We start from the raw sequence: 26,251 nt of genomic DNA on the forward strand, positions 1-26,251 counted from the left end.
ACATAAAACTCTTGCCATTCTAGGATCTATTGGCAGACAAGAAAAGTCAGCAGTAAGATCCCAAGAGCAAGAACTTCCCTGAAATTAAAACACCTAGTCTCTCCACTCTCCATGACCTATGCACAATAATCACCCCTTAAGGTGAATTTAAGATCACAGAAGTGTGCCTTATCCCCTCTGGTCCAGTTTACTTGAGACGCTCAAACTGACAGGCAAATGAGGAGTTGAATCACTTCATACCAAGCTCCCAGCAATCTGCATTATTGAATACCTGAAGTGTTCTGTCCTCCCACTCCCACCCCATGGTATTTCCTTACCCATATAAGTGAGAAGACTAGGCAGAGTTATTTATTTATGTAAGTGTTATTTATAGGAACACTCTCTACAGCTACTGTAACGTGTATGTTATCCAAGAATAAGGCAATGAGGTAAAACAACCACAAAAGGCCCAGAAACATCCTTTAACATTTGGATTGTTCTAACCACTTACCTGACACTTGTGGTGGAGAGGCAACAAGTGTCATGAAAGAGCAAGAAGATTCATCACTTATAGCAGTGTGCTTTTGACAAGTTACTTAACTTCCTGGAGCTTCAGTTTCCTGATCTGTAAAATGAGGGCAATAATATTTCAAAGGACTATTGTGAGAATTGAATGTATTTGATAAGTGATAATGTATTTGAATGTCAATTACACTCCATACAGTTGACATTAAATAAGTGGTTTTCCAGTGGGGGTGAATAATTTTATATTGAAAGCATTATTGAAAAAGCTTTGCTATGAACATGTTCTCATGTATTTGAACCCAGTAGAGAGGATGACTGGGCATGTACTCGACTATCCTAAGAAACATTGCAAAACAGGCACAAGTACTATTGGTACTCACCAGCCACTGGGTTCTTAGCATACTTACTTTGTGGTTAAAAAAAAGAGTGATGGAGCTACTAGCATACACTATAACCACCCTGCTACTATACTGGTTCAGTGTCCTTGTTTAGGAAAGCAGCCTGACTCATTTCACTGTAACATGGTACAACACTGCAGAGAATAATGCCAAGAAGAAAAATGTCAAATATTAATAACATTACTAGCTCTTCTATTTCAAAGAATGCCTCTAGGGATTTTGAGGTCTCTTTATAGTTCCTATTCAGCCAAAGTAAATTGATTATAGGTGATAAGAGTCGGTGGAGGATTATATGAGTGAATGTATAAAAGCACCTGGCCAAAGGCACAGAATAGCACTTGGACTGACTCTCACAGGCGACATCAAGTTCTAGTTTGTCTGCTATGGACTGACTGGGTATTCTTCACTGTAAAGGAGCCTCATCCCTAATGGTGATGTGAAGATAGTATGTATCCCAAAATATACATAGGGTATGCATTTTCTGTGACCTGGAAATGGGACAAGTACCTCTGTAAGCCTCACTTATTTTTTTTCACACTGCCATGAGAAAGTAAATGTAAGCCTCTTTTAGCATTAAAACTCTATAACCCAAACCCCACATTTTTCCAGAAGTGAAAATTGCTTACAATGTAAAAGACAAACATTTTGAATGAAGGAGCAGTCTACTCATAAACTTTTAGGAGCAAGAGATGAAATAGCACAAAACTGCCTGTATCAAAGAAACACGAATAAAGTTCAGATGTGGATTTTAAGTTGTTCAAAAGATTGGTACTTCAACCTACTAAAATATTGGGGACAAACTGATGAGAATAGCTTGGAAGTGAAGGAACATATTTCCTTAATTTTCAACATGTAGTCTTGGAACCACTTTTATTTCAAATTTTTTCTAATATAAATGTATGAATATCTGATTTATACAGTTTATGTATCCCGTGGCAATGTGATCTTTTGCTTCTCTCTTTTATTTTCTTCCTACCCCTCCCCCATCTTTTTCTTGAGGGAATCAGGAAAAGGTGTCCTATTTCTCAACTGTTGAATCTATTTATGAAAATTAGAACTAAACAGTTTAGCACAATTAAGCAGAATGCCACATTCATCAAATCTTCATTTTTCTAAGACTTCAATTCTGTCAGTCACTAGAAAGCATGTGCTAAGTGGAAGCTGTGTTTCCCGTCTTTTGGCATCCCACATCTGTTGACAATTACAGAGGCACATACAGTGCCATTCATAGAATGGCATGTGTCTCCCTATGCCTTGGTTCACAGGCCCTCGGGGACATTTACAAAGTGTGTACTTTTTAACTGTCCTAGAACTAAGGAGTTTAATTTTGCCTGAGAATGTGTTTATGTGCCTTGTAAAGGAGCTAGTTGTTCCCTTTTGCTTTCCTTTATTATGACGTGTGTACACTCTGTGTGTGTGTGTGTGTGTGTGTGTGTCTCTGTGTGTATGTACACCAAAGAAGAACCACACCAGGAATTGAGCATAAAGGCTTTCTCTTACCCATCTACCCACCTTTCTTGTAAGTTGCTGCTTTTATTTTTTATTTATTCTTTTGTTAATAGTGTATTTCTTGGCTTCTGCTGGATTTTTTTTCTGTTTCTAAACACTATTTAGTTCTGATTTCATATCCTTATGTTCTTCAGTCAAGACTGGGGTCAGACTTCTTTATATTATATATGTAATTATTATAATAAAAGTCACCATGTGTGGTGGCCCACACCTGTAATACCAGCAATTTGAGAGGCTGATGAGGGAAGATTGCCTGAGCCTAGGAGTTCAAGACCAGCCTGGGCAACATAGCAAGACCCTGTCTCTACATAAAATTTAAAAATTAGCCAGGCGCAGTGGTGCATTCCTGTAGTTCTAGCTACTTGGGAGGCTGAGGGAGGAGGATCACTTGAGCCCAGAAGGTGGAGGTTACAGTGAGCCATGATCATGCCACTGCACTCCAGCCTGGATGACAAAGTGAAACCCTGGCTGTAAAAAAAAAAAAAAAAAAAACAAGTCCCTGGACCCTCTCTGGAGCTATGCCCTCTTTCTTTTGGATCTCTTCCTGACCCATAAGCAAACCACATTCTTCAGGAAGTATCTAGTACCTAGAAAACTGAAGCTGAATCTACATGTCATCTATCCAGGAACTTCATCTCGCTAGTCTTAACACCTCAGATATTTGGCAATATCCAGAATATTGACCATTTTTCCTATTTTCATCCAAATATTTAATATTGGGTATGCATGACCATAGTAACATTAATTTTTTTCATTTAAAAGATAGGTACTGCCTTTGGACATTGTGAGCATCTCTTGTTAATACCATGAATAGTTAAATAAATTCTAGTATAGGAGCCACCTAGAGGAGTTGTTTAACGGCTGAAAGAAGAATTAGGTGAAAAAGAAGTTGAGACTGAGGCTAAAGCCAATTGTGGTTTCATCCACGGTGGTTAATGGTGTTTCTTAATCTTTAAATATCAAATGTGTTGTAATGCTTAATTATCCTTAATACATAAAGGAAGTGACCTACAAATTCTTTACTGTTTATTGAAAAGTAGCATATTTGGAGGCTTTGACAATTCTACAGAAGAGAGGAAGCTGTTAAATTCTAGGCTACCATGTCCTTCAAATGGGAAAAAACAAAATGCCTGAGCATGTCTCTTCTCCAGCATTAAATTTTTCATCAGTTTCCTATTAAACTCAAGGATATGTGAAGGGAGCAATTTTAATTGGCACTTAAAAAGCCTCCTCCACTGTTCAATGAGTTAGAAATATTTTGAAAATTTGATTGCATTTAGAACCACACAAATTTACCTGTAATAAAATTTTTGCTGCACGCTTAAATAATGTCTTCTAGAAATGAACATTTAAATGAACTATAGAATGCTCAGAGGGTAAAGGGAAGCTAATATTTATTGAAGACCTATAAGGTGCCAAATACAGTACATTCATTATTTTATTTGCTCTTCTTAACATCCATGTGAATGGGTATTACTGTTTCTGTTTTACGAATAAGAATTGGGGCTAAAACCAGCTGAGGGGGTTACCTAAATGGTACGAGGTGCAGGGCAGATCTGAAATCTGCTCTGTTTGATTGCAGAGTCTGTTTTCCTTCTCTGTTGTCTTTACATTCTCAGGATTATGTGGAAAACAGCAAAGAGTGCCATCTTATTAGCTCATACAGGCTTTACAGTCAGTGCAGCCTGATTCACCAAAGCTACACACCCACCCTCACACACAGAAAACCACTTGGGGGCTGACTTACCTGGATTTGTGTCTAAATTATCCCATATATCAAATAATACTAGATCTCCTCTTCAGTTTCTGCTTTGTAGTTAGCTTAAAATATCTCAAAACTCACATTGTCCCAGAGGAATACCAAGAATGTCATCTTACATTAAGTAAGTATGTACTGTACTGTCTCACATTAATTAAATTTATGGTACCTAAATCAAGAATCCTTCAGATTGGCTTTTGAAGTGCACTCTATCTCTGCCATGGGAAGAGCCCATTTTGAGGTTTTCCTACACAAAAGAAAAGAAAGCCACCTCCAGGTATCCTTAGGGTCCTTTCAACTGATCCCCAAACAGAGGAATCTAGTTTCAATGGAAGTTTTTAATAAACCTCATTATTTGACAATTAGTCAAGTGTCTGGCATTCCTTCTTTCTTTATTTTTCCACTTCTGCTTATGCTTTCAGGCTCCTTTGATGTTGTTTGCCCCTCGGTGGTGGTAAATGACCACGATGGCTAATAGGCTGGCTTCCACAGGCGCCTGTTAACAACCACCTCATAAATATTCAACAGGAGCATTCTGTGCAAAAGGCTGGGGAATTAGGTGACCTGCCAAATCTTTCCACATCTAATATCTATGATAATGGATACACAAATTACGCGGGACAGAAGGAATGGCCTTGCACTGTGAAAAACCGAAGGGGAATCAATACAGCCTGTGGCTCCCAGCTCAGGCAGGCAGCCTCGCCCAGTATACTTCTCCCAGGTGCCAACTTGGGGGGTCAAGGGCTTTCCCCTCTGCCTAATGAGTAGTTCTTCCATAGCAAGTCATCACCACCCCAGAGTGGTGGGCTCTTATCTGTATTTTAATTTTTTGTTATAATGGTAATTAGCATTACATCTTGAATAGTAAATTAAGAAACCCAAAACAGAATTTTAAATTTAAAAAGCTTTTCCATTAGGAATCCAGTTGCATTAATTTTGTGGATGGAAGGTGAGCTAAATTAGCCAAGTTTGTGCATTCATTACCTCGTTCTAATCCTCAACATCACAAATGCAAAAGACTGTCATTAGATTTGAGAACTGACAAGAACTGGGATTTCACAATATGAATGTTGAAAGATTAATTTGAAAAGATCTCACTAAAAAACACAAAAGGTTATTGCTAACACGGAATATTTTATATTCATAGTCTGTACCTAGTTTTAAAATGCCTATTTACAGTTATCTGGCTTAAAAATAAATGGTACATTTACAGTACTTGATCAAATTGGAATATTTCTAGGTATCTTGTTTTGATGATAGAGAAGTGTAGGTATCCAATATTATATGATAATATTGGAAATGCTTTTTTTATCAAGAGATATTTGACTTTCAATTATTATATCCAAAGAGAGGTTAAAAATAAAGAGAAACAAGAAAGAGAATGGGCTTTTTCACCCTTTTACTTCATAGTATGTTGTCAAAAAAGAAAGTTATTCTTTTGCAATATTTTACCCTTTGTGTTTGCCCTGAAAATATTAATGGTGAAGTAGAAATCACAGTGATGAAAGCAGTGTCATACATTTCATGAAAGTACAGTTAATTTTCACCAAATGAGTTGCCAAGCTGGTAGTGGGTAAAAATGTAAATGTTCATCTTTGATCAATTGAACTTTAATGTTGTGAATAGCTGTATGCCTTGATTTATACATCTGTAGCACATTTTAAACATCTGTGTTCAAGATGACCATTTGGGAAAAGATTCATTGGCTTCACTTAGTTCATGTTGTTTGGTTCTATATACTACATTCAAGTCCCAAATGAGACTTTTCTAAAAAGAAATTTTACACAAATTGCTTACTTTATTATAGACTGCGTAACCTAGAATGGCATTTTAAAAACCAGCATGGGTGATTTCACCATGAGTTTTCAAAGGTTATACAATTGTTGAAGAATGAAAATGTATCCGTTTCAACAGTGAAAATAAGAATAATTGATATTTAAATGCTACAGTAGCTGAGGCTAATGTTTCTCTTAGGAGCTCTGTTACCACAGGACCCTCACTCTCTGTGTTGTCTTTATTAGTTTCTAGGAGATTTTTGCATTTAGAACCTATAGCCTAACTTTTAAAAAATGCTACTTTAAGGTCATAGACTGGAGTGTAGCATTATTTTTCATCAAACTTGATTAATTTTAACCATAGGTAGCTCAAAAGAACAGCCCAATTAAAACTACCACATATACAGGAAGAAAAGAAATAGATTGCCTGTAGCTTAGCTCTAAAATAGGAAGTCCAAGCTATACTCGAAATAACTTTTACAGGTGACCCTTCTATTTTTAAGACAATTATAGGCTGGGCATGGTGGCTCACACCTGTAATCCCAGCACTTTGGAAGGCCAAGTCGGGCAGATCACCTGAGGTCGGGAGTTTGAGACGAACCTGACCAACATGGAGAAACCCCATCTCTACCAAAAATACAAAATTAGCCAGGTGTGGTGGCACATGCCTGTAGTCCCAGCTACTCAGGAGGCTGAGGCAAGAGAATCACCTGAACTCGGGAGGTGGAGGTTGTGGTGAGCCGAGATCGTGCCATTACACTCCAGCCTGGGCAACAAGAGCAAAACTCGGTCTCAAAAAAAAAAAAAGAGAAAAGAAAAGAAAAGAAAATTATAGTATTACCATTTCTAAAATGTCTAGGCAGCCATTGCTATTAAGAAAGTTGCGTTGCTTCTATTTACCTTACAATGTGTTTGCATCTTTCCTAAAAGCACAGGCCTAGAAGTAATTCCAATGATCCAGGGGGTAGTCCATAGTCTCCCCTTCGAGACCAGAGCTACAGATGCAGATTTTGCTAACATCAGAATAGTCCGCTAGTTCTTCTTCATTTGCTGTTAGTACAGGAATCCCCCCATGGGCTTAAAAGCAGCAGCTTTGTTATAAGAGGATCTTTTTAAAAAAATTACTCTTGAGATCCCTTTCTGCTGGAGATATATTTATTTTGTAGTCAATAAAAACTTACAGGACCCCTTCTGAAAGTTTTGCTTGGTAACTCATAATTTAAACATATGTCATTTTTTCCTTTTTAACACTACCCTTTATGTGTATTGAACTCAACCTAGGATGGGGTAGGGAGTACTGATCCTTTCTTTAATTTTGAGTGGCCTTTTGGAAACACTTACCCCTGGACCAGTAGTATTCAATGTGGTTAACAATCTCCTGTACAGCTTATTACAAGTGCAAAGACTCCTGAGCCCAATACCCCAAAATACTAATGTAGTAAGTGTGGGGTGAGGCTCAGAATTTTCATTTTTCTTAAGTTCCCCTGCTGGCTAAGAAGGGCATCTGGGAACCATCCTTTGAGGAGTAAGATGGTCTCTGAGTCCTTGTTTATCTGTTTACACAGAAACTATCTATTGTAACCACCTAAGAATTACGTGATCTAGGCAGTGTTTTCCCAGGTATACTAATGTTAACAGTTGCAGAAGCAAAAGGATAACACTGAGGTTACTTCACACGAATGGATGTTTGATGGATTCTGAGAGTTCCCTGGAGTAGGGAGACCTGGGTGAGTTCCAGGGCCCTGATGCTGATGCTCTGGTATTGTGCAACTTAAATGACTCAGTTTTCTAGTGTGTGAGTGGAGATAATCATCTTTCCCTCCTACCCACATAATTCCAATGCTCTGACAAATGTCGAGGCACTACTTGTAAAAATAATCTAATTTCTACATGATGGTGTAGTTATGTAAGTAAAAGTTTTCCAGAACAAAATACCAATTGAAAACCTAGCATTTTTTAATGTTTTATAATTTCCCCCCATTTTAGATGATAGCTTGTAAAACTACTTCCTCACAGACTTTCCCCATAACTTTCTACTTTACCTTTAACCTGTACTAATTCATTTCTATAAAGACATTGAGATACCAGATTACATGTCATGTTTCTAAACCACTCTCTAACTGGTGTCCTTGGAAATTTCACATTTCCCACACTCAGAACCTAGGAGATCAACCATATTTGACTCGCCGAAAATAATAACCAGTCTGGGATATGGTATGGGAAAAAAATTAGGTTAAACCACAAAACTCTTCCCAATAATGAGTCAGTGTGTGAGTGCCTCTGTGTAAGACCTCATTTAAGAGCAGCAGGAGCTGAGTGGGGGACAGTTCTCAAGCGGTTCTTTGGAATTAGCATTTTTGCAAGGAAGCTTTCTTACCCACCCCCACTAGAGAAACCTCTCATTGTTTTACCCACCTCATCCTCTCCAAACATTATGATGCAACTTCACATCATAACAGGATGCTGCAAGAGTCCATGCCCCTTTAACTTCTGCTTTGTCTAAGACCAAGAACACATCTATGGCTGGACAAATTGGGTTTATCATTCATTGCAGTGAGGGAGAACTCATGTCATGGGGACCCACGATGCATCTCAATAAAAGGGTGTTAGAAGGGCTTGGAGGAGGATTGAGATTTTGTGTAGAGGAGAGTTTGGTAAGAGTCCAAGAAAGTGGAGTTCACTCTAGACTGGGCGCTGTTGGGAAGTGGGGACCATCCTATGACTGTGTATCTTAATAAACTGTGTCTATAGGGAGAGAAGCCCAGAAGAAGACTAAAGCTTTGATTAGTAAAGATGCAGCCATCACTTATATTTCTCAGAAGAGGGGATGTCTGATATTTTGTGGTTTGCCAGTGACTTTGTTTTTTCTGGGCTTAAACGAAATTATGAACTGGCTAGTTTTGACTTACTTCAGTACAGTCACAGAGTGACCTTGTCTGTTGCTGGCGTTCCATGAGATTAGTTATTTGTTCATGAGGAGAACAGATGGCATGGTTTCTTTAACAGCACTGATACCTACTTGTAATTGTCAGGCCAGTTCCCAGATGTCAGAGGCTACTTCTTTTTTAGATCAGATACCTTTGTAGCATAAAATCAGTTTTAGGGCAGTATGATTTTTCATGGTGAACATTTTAGGTTCTCTTTGTAGGTGCTGGTTTTTAAATTAATCTTTAGTTTTGCCATTGTCCATTTATGATCAGTTGATCTGATTTCAAAATGCAAATCCCTAGCATTTAGGAACTTATACATTGGGAACATTTAGGGATTTAGGAAAAGTGGGAAGAGTGAAGAAAGGTTTCTCCCATGAAGCAGTGGGTCAGTAGGGAAATTATAAGGAAGACCAAAGAGAATGAAATGGTTACCAAAGTGTACTAATGTGAGAGATACAAAGATGGATGGATAGATGGATGGATGGATGGATGGATGGATGGATGGATGGATGGCAGAGAGAGAGAGGATGAAAATGTCATGCTCATCTGAACCTCATTCTTATCACCCCAGGGAAACTGCAGTTATCCTAAATGCCTCTGGTACCAATAACTGACAAAACACATGATTCCTACCATTTAGTTATTCGTCTGTTTGTATGTATGTGCATACGTACATATGCATTGCATCTGTTTGACACATAATACTGAAACTGTATACTGCTAAAATTATGGTAAAGAGCAGCTAGTGTTCCAATAGGCTTTTCTTGCTTCATAGCTAAGGGGAAAATATATGGGATGAAAACTCCAGTAGAAAACTGTGTGCGGCATTTAGTTTTAACACCCACTACCTTTGAAATCTGTCAAAAATCCATTGTCCGCTGTGGTTAGCCTCAGAATCATAAGGTTTAAAGGCTATAAAATGTTCATTTTCATATAAACATAGAATGGATTCAGGATTTGAGGTGATGCATTCCTTTTCCAATAGGTACTTCTGCATAACTACCCAGTAGAGAAGGATCCTTTCACAAGAGGTGTGGGAAAACTATACTACAAGGCTGCAGTAACCAAAATGGCACGTTACGGGTACAAAAACAGACACATAGGCCAATGGAACAGGTTAGAGAAGCCAGAAATAAAGCCACACACCTACAACCATCTGATCTTTGGCAAAGCCAACAGTAAAAAACAATGGGGAAAGGACCCCCAATTCAATAAATGCTGCTGGGATAACTGACGAGCCATATGCAGAAGATTGAAACTGGACTCCTTCCTCTCACCATACATAAAAATCAACCCAAGATTGATTAAAGACTTAAGTGTAAAACCTAAAATTATAAAAATCCTACAAGAAAACCTTGGAAATAACATTCTGGACATTGGCCCTGGCAAAGACTTCATGATGAAGACTCCAAAAGCAATTGTAACAAAAACAAAAATCAACAAGTGGGACCTAATTAAAGAGTTTCTGCACAGTAAAAGAAACTATCAACAGAGTAAATAGACAACCTACAGAATGGGAGAAAATATTTGCAAACTACGTATCTGACAAAGGTCTAATATCTAGAATCTATAAGGAACTTAAGCAATTCAACAAACTAAAAACAAACAATCCCATTAAAAAATGGGCAAAAGACATGAACAGACACTTCTCAAACGAAGACAGACAAGCAGCCAACAAACATATGAAAAAATGCTCAACATCATTAATCATCAGAGAAATGCAAATCAAAACCACAGTGAGATACCGTCTCACACCAGTCAGAGTGGCTATTACTACAATGTCAAAAAATAACAGATGCTGGCAAAGTTGCAAAGAAAAAAGAACACTTACACACTGCTGGTGGGAATGTAAATTAGTTCAGCCACTGTGGAAAGTACTTTTGGAGATTTTTCAAAGAACTTAAAACAGGACCTACCACTTGACCCAGCAAATGCTGTGTGTATACTCAGAGGAACATAAATTGTTCTACCATAAAGACACATGCTCACATATTTTCATCGCAGCACTATTCACAATAGCAAAACATGGAATTAACCCAGATGCCTTTCAATGGTAGAGTGGATAAAGAAAATACATTCATTACCTGGGTGACAAAATAATTTGTACACCAAACCCCAATGACACACAATTTACTCATGTAACAAACCTGCACATGTACCCCCTAAACCAAAAATAAAAGTTGGATAGAAAAAAGAAAGAGGTGTGAGAAAAGACCCCACTGTGACACATAAGTGGCATAGATAACAGTGGAGATTCACTCACATTTGATGCGTATTACCTAGACAAGGAGGACAATGGCCCCTCTTCCTTTCTGTATTCTTTGTAAAGAGTAGGCCTTCTGAGAGGTTAAACCACCAATCAGAATTTGAAATCTTTAAAGTAATCAATTTACTCACTATTCATTTGCCTTCTACTTTAAATCTAAAGTTTTGTCACAGCCAATATTTAGAGTCTCTGACATCACTGGGATCAGAATGGAGATACTAGAATCTGTTTTGTGGTATCCTAAATTCACTGAATTAGTCTTTATTGTAGGACTCCCATAGGGTGTGAGTCTTTACAAATAAAGGTAGGGAATGCCCTTTATTTGTAAGGGCAAATAAGTTCCTCCTTCTCTTGTCAAGGGGATGTGAAAACCTCCTTGCACATTTTTTCTTTTCTTTTTTTCTCTTTGCAGAATGAGTGTTCTGAGAAGAACAAAACTCTTTTCTGACAACTCTTATAAAACACTTTTGTGTTTGATTCTCCAACGACTAAGATTTGGACACACAATTCTCCATTCATTTCTCAAGTGTCAAGAGAGAATTGAGTTTAAAGGCTCCAATTCCCTTGCAGGTTACACTGTCTATCTAGATGAATTAGTATTCAGCACAGCTTTGGGAAAATCTCAAATGATTTGCAGGTTTGCAAATTGTTCAAACTCATAATGAAATTTCAGGCTGAGGAAATCACTAAACAGTTCATGGCATGAGTTTTTCCCTCTGAGGTCTGGACATCTTAGATCAATTCACTCCTCTACCTTCACTGCCCCATCCATGCCAGACAGCCCAGGGCTGCTTGAGAAAGTCACACACACCTGTCACCACTGAGGTTATTCTCCTATCCCCATGTCCTCCCCTGCTCAGCAAACCAGCCCACTCTCCATCCATTTTCATTCTTCATTTTCTGTTCCTATAGCATGTGTTGCTCTTCTTATCCAGGGCTATGTTCTGAGTCCGGTCCCCCTCTAAGCCCTCAAGCAACTCAAACTGGCAATTATTTATATCCTATTGCTTCAATTCTCTCTCTTCTCTAAACTTTTCCCATCAGAATATAAATATTTCAAGTATTAGCCATTAAAATATATATATACAGCTTTACCCAACTTTATGAACCTCCAGCTCTTTCTTTTCTTTGCAGCCAAGCTTTTTGTCCTCTCACTCATTCCTCCTTCCAGTGCATCCTGAATTCCACTTGGAACTGTCCACCAGGATTACCTTCCCAAGGACACAAAGGTCCTCCTTTTGGCCAAATTGAACTGGTGCATTCTAGTCCTTTTCTTGTTTGATTTTTCTGAAGCATTGACATAGTTGACCACCACTTACATCTTGAAACTCTGTATGTCCTTAGCTTCTCTTAACTCCTCTTTTCATTCCTTTTTTGCTTCCCTTCCTTGTGCCAGTCCCTTAAGTGTTAGTATATGCTAGGATCTCATCCTTGGACTCTATTTATTCAGGTCACTGTTCCTGGAAGATAACTCTATAGATTCTCAAATCTATATCTACAGATTTTGGAAGCCATGTGGCCAATGTTACCACTTGGATATCCTGTAGGTATTTAAATTCAACATGTCTGAAGCCAAACTTCTATCTCACCCTTACCACAACCCATCTCTAGGAATAGAAATTATTGTCCAAGTCGCTCAAACCTGAAAACTTGGCATTGACTTAGACTCATTTTCCTCATTCACTCTCCCTCATTCAGTCAATCCTTAAGATAATGCCATTTCTACCCTTTAAATGTAGCCTCTCCTTTATTCATTGTACTGCTGCCTTAGTTAAGGCACTCAAAATTCCTCATTACTGCATTGCTCCCAGTTGTCTTCCCAAAATGTGGCTTCCCATTCTTTCAAGGCCAACTCTTGAGCATGACATATTGGTATATAAAGGCCTACATGACTTGACACTTGCCAAACTCTCCAGCCTGGTCTCTCATGGGTTTTTCATGTGGACTTAACTCTGGCCATAGCATCCTGCTGGAAATTTTTTAAAAACACCAAATTATTTCACAATTCCTTATTTCATATGCTATTATTCCCTTTGCTACTTATCTTTTAAGGCTTAGCACAGAGAGCGTCTTAACACATATTACTCAAGAGATGTTAGCAATCACTATTGTTGTTTTTGTTGTCATGTCTCCCTTTAGTATCTAAGGCTGTTTGGTACTCCTCCTCTGTTTTCATAGTAAACTTAAAACATAGCCTTAATCATACTATATCATAGTTGGCTACTTGTTTTTCTTGTCACCAAATTCTGAATTTTACTTTTCTCACTTACATTGACTTCCTGGACCCTAAAAGCATTTGGGCTTGTTATTTCTGTTTAAAATAACAAAGACCATCAACAAATTTCCAGTGAAATTATAGTTGTGGTGGGGATGATGATGATGATGATGATGATAGCTACATTTATTGAACTCTATGTCCTAGGCACTTGCTAAATGTTTTTAAATGTTTTCCATTATAATCTTATTAATGATTTCATTTAATGGGTAAGGAAACTAACACTGAGAGAGGTAAGTACCTTGGCCAATTCATATAAGTTATGAGTGGTAGAGCCAGGATTTAAGCACATAGAGTAGTATTCCAGAGACCAAAAAATAAAGAAATCATTATCTATGTCCTGATACTAACCTTATTCTTATTAATTTATCAGAAACAGAGCCTGGAAAGTCAATTCAAAATATTTGTTACATGTCTACTTTATGTTGGATTGAATTAGGTCTTTGAATAAAACAGCTCTTCTTTGAACTTTATCTCCTAGAAAGGGAAATAAGATACGAACATCCCTAAATAACTAGGCAAAATATTATAAATGCTAAAACGTGCAACTGCTATAAAAATGGAAAGAGAGAAAGTTTAAACTGGTTGAGGAAAACTCAGGAAAGTCATCTTGGAGAAGGCGGCATTTGATATGTGCCTGAACAGTTGAGTCCTAATGCATGAAGATGGCAGAGGATTGAAGAGTGCATGAGATTTGAAGGGTACTTGTAAGGAATGGAACAACCACCTCTTATTACTCTGCTTTACGGCAAAGGAGTAAGATGAAGGCAAGAGGCCTTCATAGAGCTTTCTCCCTACAGAGAGGGGAAGAGTATAGTCCCTCATGACTCAGAATCTCTTGGTTGCTGCCATGCAGGCATCTATGGAATCACAAAAGCGAGGCCCAGGAAACTTTAAACTAACCTATGCTTCCCGCCCAGAATTCAGTCTATTTCCATATTAGTGGGTGCCTTCTGTCCATACCTATTTCTGTGTGCAATGTGTTGAGTCTTTTGAGTGGTGGCTTAACAGCCCAGGAGAGAATTGAGTTATACTGAGGCTTCATATATGAACACAGTATGGTTCTATTCTTGAAAAGGTTGCCAGTGTCCTTTTCCAAAACTATAGAGTTGTGCTGCTCCTGTCTAGAAAGCAGCTCAGTGAACTTGACCTTGACCCTTCTGCTTTATGAACTTCTCAGAAGATTGCAGATACTTTTATTCAATAAGTCTATTCCCCCTTTTTTTTTGTTTAGTCAAGTAGTTAACTATTTTGTGGATATATTTTCTTAGGGCAAATTCCTAATGATAATAGACAACCTGAAGTTGATAGTGGCCAACTCTGTGACATTGCTACTTGATAAATATACCAATCTTAGGATCTCTTCTTTTTTTTATGAGTACACAAAAATCATTTTGAAATGCCTGACTTGCTAGTTTTTTGATGCCTTACATATGGAATATGCTTAATAAATTACATTTGTGGTTTAGTATATGTGATTCAATATATACATATGCAAGTACGTATGTGATTGTAACCCCCATTTTTTCGTCCTACTCTCTGTCAAGAATAAGAAGCTTAAAGGTCCCTATAACCAACACAGAATTCAATGGCCTCTGTCGTGTAAGTAATGCTGGCAGCTACAACAAGCAATCCCATCTCAGTGGCTTAACAAAACAAACATTTAGTTCTTGCTCATGTTATAGGCCAGTGGGGAACAGTTTGTGGGAGAGGTTTGGGGAGGAATATTGTGCGCCATGCAGGTATTCAGGTATCCAGACTTCTACCTACTGACCTGGCTGTGCCCTAAGGTCTCAGAGCCTTGAAGTTCTCCACTGGAACTTCTGCAACTGGTTGCCCAGACAAGGAGAGAGAGAGAGAGAAAGAAAGAACATGTAAATTTACAAGAGAGGTTTCTGGAAGTACCACACATGACTTCTGCCCAAATTCCATTGGCTAGAACAAGTTACATGTTACATGGCCCTAACTAAGTGCAAGGGGAGCCAGGAAGTGTTGCCTTCCTATGTATCCAGAAGAAAAATAAAATGATTTGTTGAACATACAGCATTGTCTCTATCACAGCCTTTATCCCCTTCATTATTCCACTCATTTCTAGTATTTTGAAAGTTTCAAGGTCTCCCCCAACCCTCAGATGTCAAGAGGGCCTCCTAGTAGATTGATGGAGAGAGTTGGGGATACATAAAGAATGCAATCTTCCCAACTTTACACTACTCTCTTTTTCCTGGATCATGGCTTTCTGCAGCTGCTTCTCATTTAGTTCAGTTCAAAAACATTAATTGAAATCCCACCATGAACCAAGCACTGTTGTAGGATCTGGGGAGTCAGTGATGCACAAGACAGTCTCTGCCCTCAAGATGCTGAGTCTAGTGGGGTCCTCTACTACTGTGGCATGTTCTTTCATCAACTCCAAAGGGCTTTCTCCAGTGCTTTTCCCCCTCCCAAACTTCTGGGTTCTTCAGAGAGAGGTCATACTCCCCTTCCAAATCTAGATAGCAACTCTCAGCAGAAGCCCTGCTGGTCCTTACAGGAATACTCTGTGTTTCCAAAAACCTTATTTGAACACCCTAGAATTAATTTTGAGGGATAAGTCTAGAAAAAATAACCCAGAGCCATATTCCTGCTTATTATTAAGGTCCTCTTTAGATTATGTCCTCAAGCATGGCACAAATTCACTGATGTTCTCTGGCACAAGGAAAACTCTCATCCTCTCTGAGTGGATTGGTTGTCTTAATGGTCATAGTACAGGTCATCATACACCTCTGGAGGAAGTCTGTTCTCCAGTATTGAGAAAAATTAGCAGTAGAATCAAATTCCCCTTCACAGGGGAATTTATTCAATTGGGTCCTGGAAACAGCCATTGATATCCCATGATTCCCAAACAGAGACATGCAAATAGAATTCTACAATAGCCTGAGGTTGTATGTGTGTGTGTTCACTCACACCCCCACACACACATACATAAACACACAGATATGTGTATAAAATTAAATTTAGAAAGCCATTTTGTAGAAGAGACTGACTTAGGCCTATTAAATAAAAGTTTAATTTAACAAAGCAACCCGGTATTTTTTTCCACCAAGTTTTTAAAGCATTCAAGATGCTAAATTTTCCAAGATGAGTTTTCTGGAAGAAGTCCCAAAACTCCTTTCTCTCTCTTTTTTTTTTTTTTTTTTTTGTGATGAAGTCTCACTCTGTTGCCCACTACCAGGCTGGAGTGCAGTGGCACGATCTCAGCTCACTGCAACATCCGCCTCCCAGATTCAAGGGATCCTCCTGCCTCTGCCTCCTGAGTAACTGGGACTACAGGCGCACACCACCAAACCTGGCTAATTTTTGTATTTTTAGTAGAAACAGGGTTTCACCATGTTGGCCAGGCTGGTCTCGAACTCCTGACCTCAGGCGATCCATCCACCTTGGCCTCCCAAAATGCTGGGATTACAGGCATGAGCCACCATACCTGGCCCCAAAACTCCCTTTCTGATCACATCCTATCAGGCTTAGAAGGGGCAGGTATTTTTTGATGGGTTCAACTCCACCTTTGTTCATTTTGATTATAGGAAAAATTCTTAAGATATGTGTTTTTTTTTTTCTGACTACGTGGTTTCTCCTAGTGCTAAATTCTCACCATGCTTGAAATATTGTAGAGCAAAGCAGCTCTAGTTATCCTCAAGAAAAGGATCAAAGAAGGGAAAATATATTAATGGGCACAATAATTCAAAACCTCTTAAAATGCTGTTCCCAAGTGTGCTGGGACTTTCTGGGCATGTCTCTGCGAAATGGATATTTTGGATCTTGCTTTAGCATACACAGGAAACCAATCTCCAGGCAGTTCTTCCTTATAATTTCTTTACAAGTTTCCCCTTAAAGAATTCCTAATGTACTTTCCTCAATAGTAACATAGATTTTTCTAGAGTTAGAAAATTATGAGAAAATAGAGTGAGCGGCTATCTCAAGTGTGTTTACTTGTCTAGTCCCCTGATATTAACTAGCTATGTACCTCTAACACCAAGGCAACCACATTATTGATTTAATGATAAGCTGTACAGCAGTGAAATCACATTGTTTCTTCATAGACACAGAGAAAGCAGAAGCATAGCTACTGTTGTCAAGGAGGTTAAAATTTAGATGTGAACACTAAAAGTGGGAACCCCAACTGGAACATAAGTTCCACGAGAGGCAGCCTTATTCACTGCTGAATCTCTAGTGCCTTGAGTAGTATCTGGAATATGATACAGTTCTCCAGAATTATTTGTTGAACGAATGGAGATCCAACAGCATAGAGCAATATATCACCAAGTATTAAAACTGTAAGAATGGCAGGAGTTCACTGAGAAAAGTGAAGACTTTATGAAGACAGTGGAGTTGAGCAGAGCCATAGAGCTATAGACTTCCAATAGGTGGAGGAGAGAGGAGTGGGCAAACCAGGCAAAGAGAGATGAGAGAAGTAACACAGGAGGTAATGAGCATGTTGCAGTGGGAAAGTGGGCTTGGCTCTGGTCAGAGGAATCACCCAATGGATTAATAGAATCCAGGCAGGTCAGGGACAGGGATAAGGACTTAGACATCCATCTGGTTTTGTGTCCTAGCTTCGTCATTTATTCAATAGCTGAATAAATCACCCCTTTTAGTCTCATTTAATATCTAAATTTGAGAATAATACATAGAACATATATTTTTAAAATTCAAGAAGCAATTATAGGTTAAAAATGGTAAACTTGAAGAGCTTTTTTAAAACATGGTATTATCATTGTTATTATTTATGACAACAGTGTTCTGGTTGACCTTTTGATTGTGGTTTTCTTAGTGGGAAAATAGCTCTATAATGGCCCCCGAATGTATGCCTGGGAAGAAATATTTTAAAAAATGAAATCTAGTGATTGATTGTTTATTGGATAATTTCAAAATAGTACAAGTGGAAAAATTATTTTAATACTCCTAAGTATTAGAAATAATTTTACAGTTCAATTTGTGTGATTAAATTATTGTATATTATATACAGTCGTTTCACAAAATTGTTATGTGGGAAGTAAAGATCCGTTCAGTCACTGAGTTAGCAAAGGAACTTGATTAGAATAATACTCAACCACGTTTGTATTGTCAGGAAATGTTAGAGAAAGCTTTATTGTTGTTAATGACTCTTGGCATATATAATACTCCTCGTCCTTAAAGAACTTGACAAACATTGATTTAAGCCTCTTTTCAAATATATTCCAAAACTAAAGTCATTGTTTCTGAGTATGCCATAAAAGATAAAGTAAGATTTGGTGGTTCTCACATTAAAAAAACTGTTGAAGAAGCAGAAGTGAAAACTGCATATTCATAGAGTAATGATAGTTTGGGAGATGATAGTGTTGGCTTAAAACAAATTGCGTAGTATGTTCTGCCTACAATTGATCAAATTGTGGTCAATTATATAGACAGATTCAGCAAATATATAGTATTTCTGCAGTACTATATATATATATGATATACTATATATGTAGAAGATATACTATCTCTCTCTCTCTCTGTTTCTCTCCTTAGAGACTCTGAGTCTAAAGCAGACATCACTAATCAATCACACATTCTTTCCAACTGAGTATTTTTTTCTTTTTTTCTTTCTTTTTTTTTTTTTTTTGCCTTTTGACCAGGAAAAGGAATCCAACTGAGTTTTGATTTGGTCATTATGTCTCTTTGAGATATAGGGCTCTAAGTAGCCAATACCAGTAGATCAGAGTTGGCACAGGCAAAATGGAACCTACTTACTATCCTAGAATCAAGGATGGTTCTACAAAAGTTTCAAAGAGCCTCCCTTATCATTCATGGCTGCAAATATATAAGGGCATATAATTAATAATACATAAATGCAGGACTTAAATGACAGTAATATCTCAATCTCCCTTCCCACGTGTTGCTTTCTTCATTCATTTGGCCCTTCATTTTTATTCATTAGATTGGTGACTCGCTCGCTCTCTCTCTCTCTCTCTCTCTCTCTCCCTCCCCCTCCCTCTCTCTCTCTCTCTCTCCTGATAGCTCACCTTATGTTAAGTGCTAAAGAGAAAAGATATAAGACCTGCTTGCTGCTCTGAAAGAGCATGCAATATGGTACAGTTAGGGAGATAAGATCTAGCTGTGAGAAGCAGTCACACATCCTGCTTCTTTTTAAAATGAATGTGATTACTTGAGTTGTTTGTTTGTTTTGAAAATAAAAATGCACTCAAACAAAAAAAGGAAAACGGATGTATTTCTTCCTGGGTTTGCAAAGCCACTTCTGATTTCAAAGAAAGCTGCTCGGTAATTTCTTATGGGCTCAATTCTGAAAGAAGCTCTTAGAAACCAAAGTACCTAATTACTAAGTCACCCCCATCCAACCATCACTACTGTTTGAATTAAACTGCCTTTTTCCAGAAGTAGAGAGAGGAATAGGGGAGAGGTTCTGTGATGGGAAAAGAATGAGGACCAGAGTGATTGTATATGTTGCTGTTTCTCGCTATTCAACAGGCAATTGAAGGCCAAGCTTTACAACATTGGCAATAGTGCCTTTTCACTTACCTTCTTTTACTCGCAGTTTCAAGGATTCAGATTTGGTGTTTTGATTAGGAACATGGTCCAAAAGGCCTGAGTTCAGGTATTAGCTGTGCAATTTCAGCCAAGTTCTTAACCTATCTACATGTCAGTAAAATGACATTACTGACACTTTTCATCTGTAAAATGAGATTTTGCAACCTACTCATCTGACAAAGGGCTAATATCCAGAATCTACAATGAACTCAAACAAATTTACAAGAAAAAAACAAACAACCCCATCAAAAAGTGGGCGAAGGACATGAACAGACACTTCTCAAAAGAAGACATTTATGCAGCCAAAAAACACATGAAAAAATGCTCATCATCACTGGCCATCAGAGAAATGCAAATCAAAACCACAATGAGATACCATCTCACACCAGTTAGAATGGCAATCATTAAAAAGTCAGGAAACAACAGGTGCTGGAGAGGATGTGGAGAAATAGGAACACTTTTACACTGTTGGTGGGACTGTAAACTAGTTCAACCATTGTGGAAGTCAGTGTAGCGATTCCTCAGGGATCTAGAACTAGAAATACCATTTGACCCAGCCATCCCATTACTGGGTATATACCCAAAGGACTATAAATCTTGCTGCTATAAAGACACATGCACACATATGTTTATTGCGGCATTATTCACAATAGCAAAGACTTGGAACCAACCCAAATGTCCAACAATGATAGACTGGATTAAGAAAATGTGGCACATATACACCATGGAATACTATGCAGCCATAAAAAATGATGAGTTCATGTCCTTTGTAGGGACATGGATGAAACTGGAAATCATCATTCTCAGTAAACTATCACAAGAACAAAAAACCAAACACCACATATTCTCACTCATAGGTGGGAATTGAACAATGAGATCACATGGACACAGGAAGGGGAATATCACACTCTGGGGACTGTTGTGGGGTGGGGGGAGGGGGGAGGGATAGCATTGGGAGATATACCTAATGCTAGATGACGAGTTAATGGGTGCAGCGCACCAGCATGGCACATGTATACATATGTAACTAACCTGCACAATGTGCACATGTACCCTAAAACTTAAAGTATAATAAAAAAAAATTAAAAAAAAAAAGAAAAAAAAAACAGTGTCACTGAGGGAATTATGGTGCACTAAACCACCCAGCACTACGCCCAGACTTTGCATGGGCTGAAAAAATCTTGTCTAGTATTATCACTGGTGATGCTTAGTTGACTATATTAGTTTCCTTTTGCCACTGTAAGAAATCACCACAAAGTTAAGATGACTTAAAACAACAACAACAAAAAAGTGTCTTTTTTTACATTCTAGAGGTCAAAAGTCAGAAATCTGCTTCACTGGGCTAAAGTTAAGGTGTTAGTAGAGATGGTTCTTTACAGAGTGTCTGAGGGGAGAATCTATTTCCTTGCCTTCTAGTGCCTTGGGGCCCCTTCTTCCATCTTCAAAGTATATCACTCCAATCATCTCTGCTTCCACCATTGCATTGTCTTCTTCTCCAACTACCTCCTGGTTTCCTCTTGTAGGGACCATTATGGTTACATTGGACCCACCCAGATAACTCAGGATAATCACCCATCTTAAAATCCTTAATTTAAGCACACCTGCAAAGTTCCTTTTTGCCATATAAGGAAAAGGTGACACTCACGGGCCCTAGGAATTAGGATGTGGCCAGCCATCTTTGGGGAACATTATTCAACTTAACCACATTGACTAATCAGATTATTCAACATCACTGAGACAGTCTGCTTCATAGTGCTATAAAGCAGAGTGGTGACTGTGAACCTTGAGGCCATGAGGGTTTCAGATGCTAATCAAACAAATCACTTTAGAAAACTAGTATTTTTTAAACTCTAGTGTTATTTCTGTAACACCCATCTTTCCTTCCACTCCTGTCTTATCTCTACTTGCTCAGGAAGAAAGATGAAATTTGATAAAGCAGAACAGAAGAGCATAATCCTAAAACTCAGATAGACCTGAGTTCATGTTCCAACTGCAACCTGATGGCTAGCTGGGTTACCTTGGGAAAATTACATGATTGCATTGGGTGCATTCCTCAAAAGCATTCCCTGAGACAAAGATTTGAGGCAGGACTTTATCTGAAAGATGATCCCAGGAAAGATGGATGGAAAGTGAGGAAATGAGTCAGAGAATGGAAAGAAGCTAATAAACAGTATATTATCAAGCAGGTTACTCCTGTGGGCCACTGGGTGACCTGTGGGAAGTCACAGGGAGACAGTGTAGAACATCAGAGGTATCCTACCTGTGGAAAAGAAGCTTTCATCATTGGCTGAGGACTGATCCCTGGCACATTATCTTCCGCACTTCCAGGCTGCTCCTGAAGCAGGCTGAGAAAGCCCTGGGGAGACTGCATAGGATGGCCTACCTCTAGTGAGAAACACTGAGTGCCACACTGGTTGTAAATTGGGTACTAGAAAGGCCTCTCTGAACTTCAAGGATGATAGTACTCAGCTTGCAGGGATTTTCTGAGAATTAGGGATTTTCTGAGAATCACATACTAAAGCACCTACTAGTATGCATGATACATAATAATCGCTCAACAAGTGGTAGCTTCTAAATAATGATCATATCAAAGGTTTCCCTTTGGTTTCTGCTTATGAAATTAGTTTGCACAGGAGAAGATCACTCGACATTTTTGTGCCCAGTCGTTTTTTAATCTCTAAAATCAGGGAGGAGAGTAAACTAAACCATCCCAAAGTGTATTCTTAGGACTAATAATCTAAGTCGTCATGGCTTAGTTTCTCATGTCCTTTGGCACTATAGTTTCGCTCTGGCTTCTATGCTGATGATTGTAAACTGACCTCAGCTGATTTGGTCATGTGTGACTCTTAGGATCTTTTTGGTAAATCATACTAGCCCCTGATGAAGTTTTGAGGTAACAGTTGCCTGCTCAACTGGCAACTTCACTACTAGGTTATAATGAACAGAAATTCCAGACAAATACTGTCACATATAAAACATCCATCAAGTAAACATTTATTAGCAAGTAAACACACAGTTACACACACACAATTTATATGACCTGTTTTGTAAACTTGAGCATGTGTCAGCTGTTATTTTTAGCTGCTCTGACCCCCATCTTGCACAAAATATTCCCTGAAGGCCATCACAAAGATTCCACGGTCAGGAATTTGTCACTCTTTGGCTAGCATCAGGGATCTAGAATCCCTCAGTGTTCCTGGCTGGGCATAGGACTATTTAGAGATTTAGCCTAGATCATCATCCCTGAGGGTGAAGGCTACAGGACTAATTGGATTCTTGTGCCCTTGTGAAGCAGGTGTGGGGAGTGTTTCTAAAATATTTCTGCCGATCCACATGTAATGAATACTTTTAATTTCACTGAGAGTCTTTTTCTAACATTCACTGGTCTACATAACAAACTACCAATTTCATCAACAGAAAATCTGTTTCTGACTTTCAGTATGTTAATTAGCAAAGCATTGCTTGTGGGTTGAGATACAGGTAACAAAAACTTGTGGTAGCTAATTGAAAAGACCACCCCGGCATTGTGCCTTCGTGATTAGCATGCAGACAGCTCTCGGGTTATAGCTTAACCTAAGTAATGGCCACGTGGTATCACACAGCACATGCTGAAGTTTGGGGATTTTTTTAGATTATAGTAAAATAGACATAAAATTCCACCCAGCCCTTGACAACCAACATTCTACCTTCTGCCTCTGAATTTGACAACTCTGGATACCTCATCTAAGTGGAATCATACAATATTTGTCCTTTTGTGACTGGCTTATTTCACTTAGCATAATGTCTTCAAGGTTTATCCAGGTTGTAGCATGTGTCAGAATTTCATCTCTTTTTAAAGCTAAATAATATTCCATTGTATGTGTATACCACGTTTTGTCTGGTTTTTTACTCAGCCGTGGACATTTGAGTCGTTTCTACCTTTTGGTTATTGTGAATAATGTTGCTATAAACATTGGTATACAAATAAATGCCAAAAGCATTTTGACATAAATTACAGATATAACAATCTGCTCCTTTTACTAGGAACCTAAGGAACATGCAAAATATTGCTTAATCCTTAGTATTGTTGCAGTTTAGTAAAATACTTGTAGCTTCTTAGTACCTTAGTATATCTAAAAGCATTGGTCACGTGGATCTTCAAAATAAGATTTTAGAAGGAAACAGTTTTAAACTCTTTATTTGTTATCATAAGCCTGATTTCATATTTCATTCCCCAAACAGCTTTTAAAAATATCATTTACCCTATAGTCATTTAATTTTTTATACAGTACTTTCATTCTGCAAAAATCAGTTACATTTCTACAGCTATTTGGTAATTCTGCTTTGTTTCTAGGATGCAGTTGCATAAAACATTATATTCTGTGACCTCAACCTCTTCATCTGTGAATGCTGAAATGTGCCTTCATCTTCCTTTCCATTGGGAGGTCCCGATACTTTACAGAATTTTAATAACTTCCCTCTGTAAGACCATGAATGTGGATAGTATCTGCTCTGAATTCTGATGATGGCCACGAATGAATCAAGTGGATTACATACCAGCAGAGATTGGAGGGCTTGGATTCTGTGCAGGATGGATTGTTTGTTTCCTTAATTTATATGTGAGAATGAATGTGTTTGTAAAATCAGGAAAACCCAGGACCAGGCACTGTTCTTACCTACAGGTATGCTGTCAGAAAGCCCCTGCCCAGACTTCTGGATATTTCCTTAACATGCTTGGAAAGAAGTGTGTTTCCTCAGTGATGAGTTCCTGGGTTCTGACCCTATCTTTGCAAATGATAGACTGCAAGTTCTTGGAAAAGTTTACCTTGGACTTTGATCACACATCTATTAACACATTTTTATTGAGCACCTACTATGTGTCAGGCACTCTGCCAGGTGCTTAGGATACCTCAGTGAGGAAACAGTGCTCCCTGCTCTTGCGGCACTGCGTCTAGAGCTGCTCCTTGGGAGCCACTAGCCACATGTGGCTATTTAAATTAAAATATGTTTAAGTTTAGGAAAATTAGATAAAATTTAAAATTAAATTCTTCAGTTGCACTAGCCACATTTCAAGTACTAGACATCCAAATGGAGATGTCAGGTAGACAGTATGATGCTAAGAAAGAGGTGAAGGCTACAGAAATCATTTGAGAATCAACAGCAGGAGAGCCTTGGGCCAGATGGATCGCAAGTGAGTGAGCATAGAGAAGAGAAGAGCCCTGGCAGTTCCATCATTAAGAGCTTGGGGATAAAGAGAGAGAATCAGCAAAGAGCCGAGAAAGAGAGGCCAGTATAGGAAGAAAACGAAAGAGTGTGGAATACTAGAAGCCAGTGAAAAAGCGTATTGGGATAGAGGGAGTGATTCTCGTGTCACATGCTGCAGGAATATAAAGTAAAATGAGGATAGAAAACCAATCATTGGATTTAATATATTGGTGACCTTGACAAGAACAATTCTATTAGAAGGTGAAGAGCAAAAGCCAAACAGGAAAGAACAGAAGGGAAGGAATGGGAGCTACTGACTCTAATAGCAGAAATTTGCTACAAAGGATCTTTTTTTCAAAAAGGCTTAATAGGTAGTGCACTAACATTTATGGGATCCAAGCCAAAATGGAGGCCTATATACAATATTTGTAAATAGGTAAAAGTTATTTATCAAGCTAACAAACTATTAAACAAATATGTGCTTTGCATTATATTGACAAATATAACTTCATAAGAATCTGGAAAAGCAGATTCCAATTTAGAATTATTGGACTTTGGAGTTCTGTTCTATAATTTGGTGGCACAGGGAAAGGGCCTGAGGCCCACATGCCTTGGCTTCCAAACCCCAGCTCCATCCCATACTCTGAAGGGTGTGCTTGTGAAGGGCCTGCATGCCCTGGCCTGCATATCCCAGCCCTGTCCACACTTCTTCAAACAACAATCCCCTGAATATCTCTTGAGTCCAGGAGTGTGTAAATCAGCAAGTCCACCCTAAGGAAGATGGACCCAGAGAAAAGGACTATGAACACCCTGTAAGGGGCTAAGGACCATGTGGGCAGAGAATTCTGAGGTGCAGAGTACCCATGATCTAGATGGCAGGAAGCATCAGCTCTGACTAAGCACTTCTCCTTGGCCTAGCAAATGCTCACCCAGAGAGAGATGTATGGCTGGAGAAGGGCCAGAATACAGACCTTAAGGCACAGAGCCAAGGGCAGCTCTCTGAGTTGGTGGGGAAATGGGGCAAAGAAAAAGATTTTTAAGATAAGAGAAATAACATGTTTGCTCATGAGAACAATCCAGTAGAGTGGGAAATAGATGATGTGGAAAAGAA

General features: G+C 38.6%; 1 protein-coding gene across 5 annotated transcripts in view; it reads left to right on the forward strand.

Annotated features, from left to right (window-relative positions):
* CPQ (carboxypeptidase Q) overlaps positions 1 to 26,251 on the forward strand; it is a 619,593-nt gene that overhangs the window by 448,893 nt on the left and 144,449 nt on the right. Inside the window, exon 9 of one of the 5 annotated variants that reach the window (XM_054656910.2) lies at positions 9,861 to 20,844. The exons of the other annotated variants lie outside the window; for them this stretch is intronic. Coding sequence (XP_054512885.2) covers positions 9,861 to 9,874 — 14 coding nt within the window. The 3' untranslated portion in view covers positions 9,875 to 20,844. Of the gene's footprint in view, positions 1 to 9,860; positions 20,845 to 26,251 lie in introns of those variants that run through there. 5 annotated transcript variants of the gene reach the window in all.

Source organism: Pan troglodytes, chromosome 7 (assembly GCF_028858775.2).
Source record: "Pan troglodytes isolate AG18354 chromosome 7, NHGRI_mPanTro3-v2.0_pri, whole genome shotgun sequence".
Classification (NCBI taxonomy): domain Eukaryota; kingdom Metazoa; phylum Chordata; class Mammalia; order Primates; family Hominidae; genus Pan; species Pan troglodytes.